The 15,298-nt window shown below is 36.3% G+C and overlaps 1 protein-coding gene across 1 annotated transcript in view; it reads right to left on the bottom strand.

The window, feature by feature from the left end:
• Window positions 1-13,907, bottom strand: part of RYR3 (ryanodine receptor 3) — a 233,144-nt gene extending 219,237 nt beyond the window's left edge. The window contains exon 1 of the mRNA XM_056346522.1: window positions 13,762-13,907. Coding sequence (XP_056202497.1) covers window positions 13,762-13,812 — 51 coding nt within the window. The 5' untranslated portion in view covers window positions 13,813-13,907. The remainder of the gene's footprint in view (window positions 1-13,761) is intronic.
• Between the last annotated feature and the right edge of the window lie 1,391 nt (window positions 13,908-15,298).

Raw genomic sequence — 15,298 nt, 5'->3', positions numbered from 1 at the left:
ACATTTGCCTTCCAACAAATTACTATTTAGCAACAGTACAGTTTCATCACTTGTAACTACTAAGGACTGATCCTTACACATAGCTCTAACATTGTATGGAGTTCTACATATGAACATTACACTAACTTGCAAATAACTGAAGCCAAGGCCTGCAACGAGAGATCCAAGCACAACCAGCAGTCAAGAACCATGCAAACTATGCATGTACTAGACAGAAAGAAGCCAGAGTGAACAGCAATTGCTATACATATATAATATTGTAACAGGAGAAGTAGTACTTGGGAAGAAGCAGGTGTTGCCATTGCTTCAGACCACTATTTTAGGACAGCAGCACATTGCCCAATATTGTCTAAGGCAGTATTTCTGCAAACATTGTAACTCTGCTTTGTGTGTCACCCCAGAAGTGCTCACCTGATCAATGTGCAGTTATCCTACAATCAAACCACTAACCTTGTATCTGACCAGTATGAAAAAGGTACAGAACTGACAACCATTTAAAGAAACCAAGCAAAGGTCATATATGCCAAGAACCCTGACTACGTAAATCTCCGCTTGAACAAAAGGAGATAGAAGTTACCCTGGAGATGCTACCTCAACTACCAAAGAAAGCAACACCTGGACAGTGACATGATCTGATGTGGGCTAACTCTCAGCACTGCGAAAAGCTCACTACTTTTGCCAGGTTTATACAGTGTACCTGCTTTTCAGTAAATAATAACCATGTCTTTGCCTCTGTCCTCTGCAGCTGCACTTGAAAGGAATAGCTCAGCAACTTCTATTGTAACTGCAAGCTCCAGTTTACTTACTGTGAAAACACCTGTCTCAAGAAATGATAGGAAGAAAAAACAGAGTACACAGAAGTTGATGTCTGAATCTGGTGTTCTGAGATAGCTAAATTACACAGACATCTGATAGAGTGTTTCCCTACAGCAATGGGTGCTGGAGATTTAAGAGATGCACAAAAATAAAGAGGTTGGATATAGTTAACTGATGTTGCCTGGAAGTAGCCTGAGGTCAGGATAATCTTCCATCATCTCCCATGTTATTACTGACTTCTGTTATTACTGCTGCTTTCTGTTTTTATAGATAAACAAAGAAAAGAAACACAGATGTGAAAAATAAAAGTAGTAAATTGATTAGGATAAAGTTAGATTGCATGAATACAGGATAGAGCTGTGCAATTATGTGTTTAATTTTCTAAACAGCTCTAGAAACATTCTGCTGATGTCACAGATTACCTATAACAGAATATCACAACTATCACCTTTTGGCCATCATTATTTTTTCCTTGAAGATTTTGTCCCCCCATTTTCTATGTTGTGGTGAATGCATTTCACCCTTTAGAATGTTGTGGTTTATGATTCTAAATGGTCTTCATATTGGCAAGGATAAGAAAGGTCAATTTGCCAGTTAGAGTGGTAACATAAGCCTTATATACAGACCCTTATTTAGTCAATGTTGGTTTTTAAGCCTAAAGTCAAGCTTGAGAGAAGCTGATGTAGAAAGATCCCTGGAAAATAAAAATTAATAAGTCTTACTAACAAAAATAAACCTCTGTCATGAAATGGAAGTTACATGCTCAGAGTGAATCTAGAATCTTCCATACCATCAAGGTTCCTGAATTTCAGCTTAATCATGGAGGGACTGTACTTCCTGACTCAGCTTCCCTCAAAGTTTGTGGTTTTTTCAATAACAAGGCAGGAGTGGATACAGTTTTATAGCTTATTGTTTGTGCAATGGTGTGACAAGAAGTAGGAACTATACTCTGGTTAGCAGTAAAAGGTCATTAATGACAGCTTCTGTAAATTATCTGCACTTGGGCTAGCTAGGGCTTTCACAATGAGTCATCAAACAGTGTCATTTCAAAGCAAGAACGTTCAAAAGTCTGTGAGAAACATTTTCTCTTCTGATAAAATGCCCTTCCCTAATAAAGTAAATTATTTAACATTATCAATATACTTTGAGAAGTGGAAGTTTTAAATGCAGGTGATAACCTACTTTTTTCCTCCTTGAGGAGACTCATTATTGCGTAACAACCTAGAGATTAGAATGTATTCTGTATTAGAAGAACAAACTAGCTGTTTAAACAACATTTACAATGAATGATGTATCATACCAGGTTCTTCTTTTAAACCTCACCATTTGTTTACATCTGGCTGGTTTAGTAGCTGCTATATGCTGCTTTAACATTCGCAATCATACAAGCATACCATACAGCATAGTTAATTTTGTGCATAAAGAAGATCAGGTGCAAAATGTGTAACAAAATTCTGAAACTCAGGTGGATTAGCATGAGTAAAGCAAAACAGTTCTTTGTCAAGCCAAGTTTGAAATACCCTTACCATTTCACACATTAAACTGAAGTAACAATGGGAGAATGTTCACATCACTGGTGAAGAATAAAATCCCACATCCTATACCCTTCAGGAACACCATTATATTCACTTCTATAAAACAAGCTTTGTCCCTTAAGTTTATCTTTTCAGTGCTGCATAAAATCATTGCCTTAAAACTACAAAGGTGCAAAAAAGTCCTATAATATCTCCTCAATTTTCCTTCTCTTTTAAAACACCAATTTATATTAATACACTTCTATTATTGAAGTTTTTTTCCTAAGTGCTATCATAGTTGATTTTATTAGTTGCATATAAAGCAACCATTTTTTTCTATCTTTATAAATATCTGATATCAAAAACAGTTTTAAACACTCCAAGAAATACATCAAGATCATTATTATACAAAAAAGATACATCAACATCTGTACAAAGATAAACATAAGAAAAAAATTTATGGGTCTGATTAGATACAAATTTGAAGATAATCCTATAATCCAAATATGCTACATTGCATCTTATATTGGACCAGGTAATATCAATGTCACTTAATTGTACAGGCAGAAAGTTTTTGGATCTGTACAAGATCAAAAATTTTACCACATATATATATATGCAGAAGAAATTTTTAAAAGGTCATGGATATCTTGAGCAAAACCACAATACACACAATAAATAAATCATGTAAAACCAAACACCAATAATTGACATTCCCAGTGACTAATGGAAGAGATTTACATTGATTAATAGAATTTCTTTAAGGGTTGTAACAGCAGAAGGGTCACTAAAACTGCTAAATTTCAGTTTCATGAGACTCAGTTGGAACTTTAATAATCATCCATCAATGATCACTGATTCCAGTGAGATTACCTATCTATGAGAATCAAGGTTCTGTTTAAGTATTAGTATTGAGGTACTATGTATTCAAGCACACAACTACTTTTCCCACTCACAGCATAGAGTTACATTTAAGATGGGGCCAATTTAATCTTACCCAAGACAGTCACCTAAGATCCAGTCTAGCAAGTAGAAAAAACTCTTGATATTTTGAAAGCTTTGCACTCACATGTTAGTTACATTGTGCTAAAAAAAATAGTTGAAAACAATGCTTCTAACATACCGATTGAAACACCTGGGTGATTCAGCCATCAAAAGTGCTAGTCAGCATCAGCCACTCCCTGCAACTTCACCTATACCAGATTACCTACAACTATTTCCAGGCATGGTAACGAAGTAACTGAAATAAATGAAGACAATGAAGGCCAAATCCCACATTATTCAGGCAGGACTATTTCCAAAAGTTCTGCATAATCTTACTAAGAAAGCAAGTAAGGAGTCTTAAATTCACTCTACAGCAACTCACAACTCTTACAGAAAAAGTTTAGGGTCTGCAAATTAAAAAGCTAATATTGTTCCATACATTTTAAAAACCTCACTCCTTATTAATTCTAATGTGTGTAAACAGCACATAAAGGAAAATATGCAGTCTTAGATGAAGGTTTGGCGCACATTATTAACACAATCACTATTTAAGTCCCACAGATAGTGACTGATCAGGAAATCAAATCTTATTTATCCGTTATTAGCACTTTTTCCTGTGATTGTCAACATGTATGCAGCAAGGAATCTTTTGTCCTGTCAATGTTCTTCATGACAAGTTTACCTGGTAACAACAAAGGCAGGCATGGCATACAAGCTCAGACTGAGGTCTTCAAAATTCTGAAGTCTACCTTTCCCAGCTTTGGCAACATAGGAACTATAAACTCTGTTGATTCTGATCTTTTGGGAAGTGCAACAGAGATAGATATGCATTTTAGAAGGTTACATTAGTAACTTGGAATATAATACTGACAGTTTGGGGGGGGGGGGGGGCGGGGTGTTAGTATTTTTTATTTTTCTTTAACCAAAATGTTAACTGACTGTATCAACGTTGCTATACATTATCAAAGAGCTTCTGAGTTCGACAAACTACTGACATTGTGTCTTTAATATGTACTAGGTCCTCTGGGCATTTTCCATATACGGAAAAGTTGAGACAGTGTAGTCAATGAACTTCAGAGGGAGCCTTGGGAGATGGAAGTCATTTGGCTTTAAACAATTTAGTGAATCATCCGAGGCACTTTATTATATATTCTAAGCTTGATGATCCTTGTACTCCTGATTGTACATAGTATTGCTGATGCAGTTTGAAAGCGTGTTAAAACTTCAGTGTTTTAAATTAGTTCTGCATCTTCTGCTAAGCAGCTGTTTCAAGTTTCTGAGTTGAAATTCTATTGTTCATACAATTAATTTGTAAAGGATTTTATTTAAGTTGCAGTTCTTTTGTACCATATTGTTATTGAAGAGAATTCAAGTTGTTGCAATTGGGTCAAGGGAAATTGGATTTCTGATACAAGGCGTTGGAGAACCTGGTTGAGTGCTGAAGTAGCCGAAATGCTCAAGATTGACAGACATGTTTGTTGTGGGCTAAAAATAGCAGAGACATGTGCTGACTACTCGTCTTACTGAGGAACTAGCACTTGCTTATTTGGATAAAAGCCCAGTAGAAGGAGCAAACCTGATGTTAGTATTGAATCTTTCACCTTATGTTGCTGTTGCCTCTGCCATTGCTTCTACTGATTGAAGCTGCCACTTCTCACTAGAGACATGACATGCCAAAAGAGGGAACAGGAAAAGAGAGGTTACCTGATCAACAGACTGGCCAGCAGCTCCTATTTACAGCTTATCCACATCTGTTAAGACCAAGAGTTGACTGACAGCAGGTGTGCAATGGCTGACCAACACATGTATGTATACATCATACTGCACGTGAGACACTACCAGAAGCAGATCAGGGTAGGGGGGCAGAACTCTCCTGTAGATTTTTATAATCCCTATGCATATCCTGATCTTGAACTACTTTAGACACACTCCGAGGATGTCACTTATTTGCCGGTTGTGCTTCAGAACATTACTGTAACTTTCCAAAAAATAAGATTCCAAAAGTTAACCAAGTATGTTTTTAGGAGCAAAACATCTTCTGCAATTAGAACAACATACATACTTTTAAAGTAGTGCCTGGTACACAATTTTAAATCTTTCAGCACCAAAATCACTACATATGGAATGGTCTGGTGACTTCTAATGATATTAAACAGAACGTTAAAGTTTCTAAATTGAGCAAATAAAACATGAGGCATAAATGTATGCATCAATGAATATTTCAGTTTATTTCAGAATCTTTTAAAGTGTGTTTACGTTAGCTATTGTTTTCTTAAATGGAGATGAAAATTTTACTGTCTAAGTCTGTGCTTATTATGTATCTGCACTGTTATTATGTGCCATTTGGGAAAATATGTGTTTCATGAACGAAGTCAAGAAATACATGACTTTAAAATAGTGTCCTGTGATTGACCTCAATATATTCTAAATAACTGTGTGCCAAATTTATTTTTCTTCTCCTCCCTGCCCACAACCCTGTTGTAATTTTTGGAATCTGTATCTAATGCACCTGGCAGCATTTAGATGTGTGGTCACAGCACTGCCATGGGAACTGAGAAAGAAGCAATATGCACAGCTGGATTTCAATATGAATCACATCCAGTTAGCATGGCAGGGGATTAGTAAAGAGGCACACAGATCAGGCAATCCACTTGCTGCATTCTATAAAAATGTGGGAACATCACTAGCAAACTCACTGTTTATTACCAAAGATATTAATCCCCCTTCAGACACCAAACAGCAGAGCTTGAGCACAAGACAAATCCCCCAACAGCCACTGGTGGGGCTAGGGGGAAATAAGGAAATGTATGCTTGGAGCATTTGTTTAGGATTATTGCATGGTCACAAATCCTATCAAAAAGGCTTTTAATTCACTAACATTCTAAGATGAGATTGAGGAGTTTTGTTTGATTGTAAAAAAAAAAAAAAAAAAAAAAAAAAAGAAAAGAAAAACTGACAAGGAGTTAGTTCTATCCTAGGAGTTAAATCTATCACGACTGTATTCAATCTTACAAGCATTTTGTAACAACACATTGTATTTATAATATATTTTAATACATAAACTGATTACTTTTTGAAATAGCAATTTTTTTAATTTAAGCTGTAGAAACAAACAGTTGCAAAGCACACTGCTGAGTTCATGTAGTGCAACGTTGCTTTGTTTTTAACTGGTGTAGACTGGGCCAATATGAATCAGCTGGCAGAAGTACAACTCATTACATAAATCCCATACTTATTTGTGGGATATATACATATATCATGTGACATATGTATACATACATGTATCATACATGCATGTACTATAATTACATATAATACAACATGCAGTGTACAATACATCTCTGAACATTATTGCTCTACATCCTTGTTGGAAAATCTAGGTTTACAGGCTGTTCTATAGATTCAGGGAAACAGATCAAGCAATGTACCATCTCCAACAGCAGCCTGTAACATCAGGACCTTTAGAAGTGTGTCCCTAACTCAACTATACCTCTGAGTAATCAAGATGCAAGTCTTCATTGTCCACCTGTTGTATCTTCAAAAATTCTATTTACCTTTTTTCCTTTCTGCCTCCCTTTACTGGATAGTCTTTCAATACACTATCACCTAGAAAATGCATTTTTCCAGAATATTTATTAAAGCAAGTGGTTTTTTCCTCATGACACCATTCAATCTACGTTATAATTGTTTCTGTAACTAGAACAGAAAAATTACTACCTAACATGTTGGATATCATTTCACTGCCTTCTCATATTCCCTTTTTGCTTTCCTCTATTATCTTTCCTGTTATTTTAATTGCAAGCTTTTGGCAGCATAAACATTCAATTCATTCTGTATATGTACCACAAACTGGGAACAGACCTCAAGATCTTAACTCAGAGATAAGACTCAAGTATATCAAGAAAAATTATGTTAAGTTCTATGAAATTTTAATGCATTTGTGGCTCTATCAGGCTTATAGGAGGCTTTCCCCTCTTCTCCACAGCAGCTATACAATTCCAACCAATAAATAAACTTCAAACTACTTTCATTGTATTAAACATACCAAACCACTTAAGTGTTTCCCCTTTTCACCTAAGCATAGTGCAATTTTCCTAAAGAACTCTTCCTTACCAGGAGCCTGAAATACCCACTTAAATGAGATTATTTCACTCCAAAAGAGAAATTGCTACAAATTAATTGAATGACTCTGATATAGAGATCAAACCACTACACCAGTGTGTCCATAGCTAAAAAACAGACACACTATACAGTCTGAAGGCATGGCTGTCGTGTTTATAGGACAGTAGAGCATTTACTTAAAATTCTGCCTTGAAAAGAAGTTGCAATTAATTGCAGAAGATCTTATCTTTATTTCATCAAAAAAACCCACAGCATACTACAGCATATGACGCACTAGAAAATTTGTCATATTGTAAATCTTATAATATTACCTAGATCTTCAGCAAGGAATAGTCCTAGGCAAAGAACAAACTTATAGTTTTGCATATAGTGACAAACAGGGCAAACCTATTCATAAAGTTGAAAACACATGCAGGGAGTAAAAGCAGCAGTTCAATAGGTGAAAACAAAGAGAGCAACATTACTGACGAAGAAAGACATTACAAGCTCCAAGAAACTTAACCCAGGATAAATTCATAAAGTTAAGTATGATTTCCATGGTAGAAACAAGGAAAAGAAGTCAAGAAAAGTGATTGCAAGTAGCTATACTGGTGATAGCCTGAGTTTTAAAAAGAAAAAAAAAAAAATCTATTTGAAAGACCTTTTTTTTTTTTTTTTTTTAAATGGAGTGGAAGACGCAGAGCATTTGGTTTAGTTTGTTGTGCAGTTTTTGTTCTTCTTCTTAGAGGACTTAAAAGTACAGACTGCTATACAATTGTTAAAAATTGTGCCAATAGGATCAGAAGGGGGAGATTTAATGCACAGAGATAAATAGATACACAGATACATAACAATTTAATTCAAAAATCACTGAAGCTCCTCGTACACACCAGATCTCAGAAGCAATTAAAGTTTTATGTAACATTATTCTTTCTTTCTTTATGCTGAAAGGAATTGACTGACTAGTGGACAGCTGTTGTATCATGAGTTGCAGTACATTTCAGCGACAACAGACAAAATGTCCTAATTAATTTGAAAACAATACCATGGAACACACTCAGCTATTCAAGAAGCATGCAGAAGCTGTGCCAGCTGCCTTAAAAGGGGCTTCAGGAAAATTCCACCGATTTGATCTTAAGGTTTTCCTTGGGTTTTACTTGACTTTTACTACATAAAATTTTCTATATTGCAGGTATTTATCCAGTGAGCATTATATAGCAGATATTTGTACTTTATGGAATCAAGCCACACAGATGTGTGCTACAGAATATCAGCATGCAGTTAGTAGCGTAACTATTAGATATTAAGTTGGATTAAGGATTAATTATTTTAATGTTCCCACTTCACACATTCTTTGTTATCACTAGGCTTACACCACTAGGGACACAGATTTGATAAAACACCATTTATTAAGAGCATCTAAAGAAGAACTGGTTTTATTCCATGCTAATCCTGGGGAGTACAACTCCTAAAATAATTTTGAAAGGCATGATATAATTACTTTTTATATTTGGCAACAGATTGCTAATGATTGGAAAGAAAGAAAATCTAACTCATGCTATATCCAACAGTTCATATTGTAAAACTGAGATAACTTCCCATCTCATCTGTAACATCTGGATAGTAGAAAAGCTATTTTTCAAGCAATATAGATAGGAAAGTGTACCCACATATACACATGTATGAGCCACCCAACTGTCTTGCCTCTGAGCAGCAATTTAACACACAAACGATCAAAACCATACCTGAAAAAGTATCTGTGCACTCATTGTATAAAACTATGTACATGGACTAGATCTTGAAAAAATTAAATCCAAATATTCTAATCTAGGACTTCGTAACAACAGTACTTTGCTATTTAAGTGTAACAGATAACTACACTCGGTCTGTGACAGAAAACAATTTCCCACTCCTATGTGTAAATTTTTAGATAGCGATTAAAGGGGTTTATCAGAATACTTAAAATTAGGTCACTGAGAAGCTGTTAAAGCAGCAAAAGTCAAAGAAGAATCAATTGCTAATCGATTGTCACTCAGAGAAATTAATTTGTAAGCAGTCGGGGAAAGAAGCACGCATACACAGACACATGCACAAAGGCATACACACACTAATACCCATACACACAAACACACACTCTGTTCAGATCCATAGAAAACAAGGCCAAACTTTCTTGACTAATGTGTTATGAGCTGTCTCAAAAAAAAAAATAATTTATTTGTATTAAAATAAGTGGAAACAGTTTCCATTAATATGATGAATTTCAGGAAAAGTAACAAAGCAATATTCCTATTAAGTAATGTTACCACCATAATTTGGACTCTAAAACAGTAAACAACTTTTATATGCTTGATTACAAGTACATTTAAACTGCTCCCTTGTTTTGGGCAGGGTTGCGACTTCCCCCAGCACATACACCTCTCCCCAGTCATATGCTCTGTTAGCTTTTGTTTCCTTCCATCAGAAATACCTATGTAGTCACTTGCTATCTGCTCTAGGGCATCACCTCCTATTTGATTAATTCAGCAGCAGTGGGAATGACAGAGAACATGGGAATAATTTCCAGAGAGGAAAGGACTTTGTCAGTTTGTCACAGTACTAAAGTCCCAGTAGCTAGGAAAGGCTCGAATAACAATGCTTTACACTCATCCTCATTGCCAAGGGCAACAGGGTTCCCTGGATATCCCTCAGCATGTCACCTCAAAACAGCACAGGTTAACTTACGTGTTCTCACCTAATGCTGCATAAATGTTACTTTCATTAATTTCTCATATAATCATACCTTGGGCAGGCATAACAAACAAACAATAGGGGAGAAGTCATCTAAAGAACAAATATTACCAGAACAGGAAACAAAGAGATAGCAGTATTGCATATTACACGTGACAAGCGCTTTCCTTCTCCCTTCCATGCACGTCATGCAAGTAAGCACACATACGCTGAATATCCAAGTCAAATGCGGATGAAGGCCACTAACAAGAAAACTAAAGAAACAATTCCAAGCATTATTACAGAAACAAAATATCAAAGATTTCATAACAAAGACACAGCAGCAAGGTAGCAGTTTGAGAAAAAAAAAAGTGTATTTATATATTTATTTATATTCATACTGAACTTACAAGTCAGGGAAAAAATAAGAAATTAAATTACAGTTTTGCTGATTGACTGGATACCAAGCAAAAATTAATTCCAAACCAAATATAAGAATAAATGCAGTTTAATATATTACAATTTAATAAAGGAAAATAGCATGCAATATGATAAAATGAAACAGTACTAGTTATTATGCACAATATAATAAAAGAGCAATAGGAGCAAAGCATCAAATCATTACTGCAAAGCATTACAGAGACTAAGAAAAGGATACATGACCAATTACCACCTTAACATCATCCAGGCCCACACTTCAGCTGGGAAGCCCATTGCAGCTGGCACCAGGAGTCTCTTGGTAATTGGGAAAATTCCTACTCAATGTATTAACCCATAGGTGAGGCTTCTGGCCCAGTCCCAGGAGCTCGCCCGCCTTTATACTCAGTGCAAAACAAGAATAGTTTACATACCAAGCAGCCTAAACTTAAAAGTTTACATATAAGTGCAGGCATGCACTATCTCATTATTTGTAAGGTTCGCACACACCAGAGATGTTGGCCAGACACCTGAGTGTGGTAGAGTTACTGTAATGCTACAGCTGTGCACAATACATTGTCTGGATGGTCCTGCTCATATCTTGCTTGTTCTGGGGGCTCAGGACAAACACCACCTGCTCATTAAAGCTGTCCTTGAGCTCCCCATCCAAGTTAAACAATTCCTAATTAAAGACAAAGACTTTTATTAAATTGATTACTGCTTATGAAAATTTTCACAACTGTATAAGTAACATCTTCCTTTAAATGCTATCATTGCACATAAAAACTTCACACAGGAACTGGGACTTACTTGAAACAAGTACTTAAGACCTACTACTACTACAGCAATGATGACAATGAAAGTGTTACTGTCCTCTCCTCTCTGAAATTTGTTCTTAAGGCTTTTGTCATTCCCACTGATGCCAAATCAATCAAGTATGAGGATTGTCTTTTAACAGAAAGCGATAGTGAAAAGCTTTCCATGAAAGTTCATAAATATGTCCACAAGTCTGCTGCTCCCTAGAAAGAAATACAGGTATCATTTTTATGTGTTAATGAATTATGCACAAAACTATACAAAAACTTAGATCCAGGAAAAAAAATCATCACGACCAACAAAAAATGAGGGACAAAGGGAAGTTTTCTCTTTAAGGAAGCAAAACCTAATTTTACAATACTTTTAAGCGTTAATTCACTTGCTCTTTCAAAAAATACTGTAGCATACTTTTGGACCAAAAGAGGTCTAATCTTAATTTATACATTAAGAAATTTATCTCCGAGAGCCTAAAATATCCTAGAGCACTTCTGTCTAGAGCCTCAAAAATAAGAATATGGAGATCAACAATTTCAAAGGAAGATTCAGCTACACAAACCTGGGAAACATTCACTAGCAATCCAAATTCCCAGAAAACATTTTAATCTCGAGAAGATCCTGATTGATCAACAATTTCACTGGAAGAGTTCTAAAGGGCTACTGTACTTCGTGGTTCTATGTACAAACAGCGTTTAGGCAGCAATAAAAGCTGTAAGTAATTAGTACTGAAGGCTTACGTCACCATAGCACTTGGTACCTAATAAATGGTTCCTTTCTCATTATATTGAGATATTGACAACAATTGATCCATCCCTTCTCCACAAAGGTGAAGGAAGTTATAATGGAGCAGAGACAACAGTAACTGATAGCCACGACAAATCTAGTCCATTTCTTCACTGTATAAGATTTCCTAACGCCAAGTACAAGGAATGCTTCTGCATAGTTTCACTTTTGCTGTTTCCATTTTTGGCCCCCATCTCTATTTAGCACTTTATTTTACCCGTTGGAAAGAAGTGCAGTGGAGTTCTTCTAGCATGAGAATGGGTCACAGCAAGCAGAAATTGCCATCTCATGTAGCACACACAGACTATCCATGAATAGGCAAAGCTTCTCACTTCATCACTGAGAAAGACTGTTCAATCAAGGTAAAAGGATGAAGGACATTCGTTTAAAGCCCCAGTCTTGAATAAAAACACCTTCTCCTAAAGGCGGAGTAATATAAAACTATGTATTAGAGATACCTCAAAAAAGTGGAAGGGATTTTGGAAAGGATACTTCACTGTAATTAGCCATTTCCCTACCCCTGTGAAATTCTTCCAAGCTTGAAAATGCTCATGACACTTCATCACACCTAAACAATTTACATAAGCAGCAGCAGCCATCACCACTCTCCAACCTTTAATTCCCAGAAATAAATATTCCCAGCATCCCAGAAATCAGACTTGTAATTTCCTGCTTTGGGCACTTAACATGTTTTATTTTAGAGACATCCTTTTAAAGTTGTATCAGCTCTAGAGGAGACAGTTTCTGGAACATTATTTGTGATAAAGGTGAAGTAAAGATAGTATGGAAAGAGGAGGCAATACACACATCAACAGCAGTTTTTTCATGCTAGTTACACAACAACACACTCTTAGTCATGTAAAGTAAAAATAATGAGATACACAAGATGACACATGAAAAGGATCTTACCCTCTTCCCAAAAATTAATGCATGAACACTAATTGCTTAAAAGTCTAAATTGATTGTCATACTAGGTTTGTGTAAAGCCTTAGGAAAGAATGGTGTGAGGGCTTTTTATAGGAAATTATACCAAGTGAAGGCTATCTCACTAATTAACACCCCTTCCCAAAGAAATCCTTATCTCCTTCTAAAATAAACTTCTTTTAAGCAGATAAAGAACCCAAACACTTGCAGAGCCCCGACTTCAACATCTGTTGGTATTCCCTACACACAAGTGTGCGTCTGCATACATGTTTATCTGAAGAGGTCATCAAGGGCTTGCTTGGTTTATTCATCATTTTAAGGCTCTCCTATTTGCAAAGCTTCTGTTAATGTCAGTGAAATCTAACCTAGACAGAAGTTTCAGAGGGCAGATATTTGGCATGCTACATTTAGAAACCCAAGTACAAAGTTGATGAGGACACTTCAAACACAGGGGATTACAGCGGAAATAGGTCTCCTTATACCAAACTGGCTATTGAGCAGATTCAAGGAAGAACACACTGAGACTGCCTGATGCTATTAAAGCTCATATTCTTGCTTTATTTTTTTTCCACTGACAAAATCAATTCTCCCACTTGGCAAAGCGCAGCACAGAAATAACACTTTATTTTTAATACAACAGAAAAGGAATAGAAATGAGACATAAAACCATGTACTGCATGACCTATAAAAAGCAGATACTTACAGTTCGTAGGAATTGTATTTCATCTTCCCCTCCTTCACCCCCTTCAGCCATGGCTCTTGAGGAGTCAGCTCTGCTGAGACTCTCTGATCGCCTCCACCGTCAGCTCACTGCGCTCAGCCCCGTAGAGCTCCTCTTCTCCTATCAGTATTAGCATATAGCTAATCCACAGCCATATAGGGAGCTCAGCTAACTCCACTGCACTGCAGACTGTCAGTCAACCCCCTCACTGCCAGAGCCAACTGCGCTGCTTTTCCAGCTCATAGCAAGCAATTCTCTTCCTTTTCTCTCTACCCTAGAGGCAAAAAAACCCTACTGGTAAGGTATTGCAGAAAGCATTAGGTGCATCACTAGGTGTTGATTATTTTTCCACCACATATTGTCTAATCAAAAGAGCAGTAATGATGAAGCGTTAATGAAAGCAGAGCTTGCCCTTCCATTTTCACAGATCAGGGTACCCAATTTTGCATTGAAATGTATCAAATTCAGCAACTCTGAACCTACTGTTTTGTGCAGCAGAAGGATGTAAATCAGACGATCACAGGACAAGCTGATTTTGACAGCAGATATTTTCAGCTTGCTTACAATAACTTCCGTTTCTTGCTTCTCTGCATAAGCAGCTGCAAATCTGATTTCCAAGATGACTTAATGATCTCAACCTACTATATGTAGTTTTTTGTGCTATCCTTATAAATGGTATTTATACATATATCCTAAGGACTGCAAGGTTTTTATTTGTACGTTTTCAGAACTGCCCCTGAATATGCTTAGGGGATGGTAGAAATTTACTTCAAAACCTATAAATCACAGTTATGTTAAAGTAAAACTTAAAATAACTCCATATTCTAGTTAAATAATGAATAAAAATTAATTAGTGAAAATTGCTAGTTATTATTTTAATATAGCAAACAAGCAAGGATACAAATAGATAACTGCAGAACAAAATTTACTTAAGCAAAGGGAAGAAAAGAGAAAGGACACAAGGAAACAGAGAGCACTGAGGAGGCTCTAGCCAGCCAAGTCACTGTACAATCCTGCATGTTGTGGTAAGGTTGCAACCACAGCCTACCCATACATTTCACCCCTGAAAAGCATTACGCAAACTTTATGCTGTCCATACATACATGGATACAAACCCTCACAGACTACCATATGTATAGTCTTTTTCTCAATAAAAACATGGTTTTCTTTTACAAATGAGAAACGTCGGCACAAGGGTAAGGGAAGAATAGCTTTCTTGGGGTGACAAGGACAAGTGCAACAGTGAAAACTGAAACCAGATTCTCTATGTCCACAAACTAACATGTTAATAGACAGCTGTCCTCTGGACACGGAACTCAGTGCCCCCACCCACCCCCAAATAATACTACTCTGATTTTTCACTACTTAAAGTAAACATAGACACAAGCCAAACAATGAGATGCCCAACAGTTTCTCTCCTTGAAGGGAAAACTGCTTCAAAAACTGTTTTATTTCACTCCCTTTTACTACCCAGAGAAACTCTGTCCAAAAAATAATGACAATCCAGTTACTCAGCAAC

This window comes from Falco biarmicus, chromosome 7 (assembly GCF_023638135.1).
Source record: "Falco biarmicus isolate bFalBia1 chromosome 7, bFalBia1.pri, whole genome shotgun sequence".
NCBI lineage: Eukaryota > Metazoa > Chordata > Aves > Falconiformes > Falconidae > Falco > Falco biarmicus.
The sequence above is the reverse complement of the archived record's forward strand: the minus strand, read 5'-3'. Positions and strand labels throughout refer to the sequence as shown.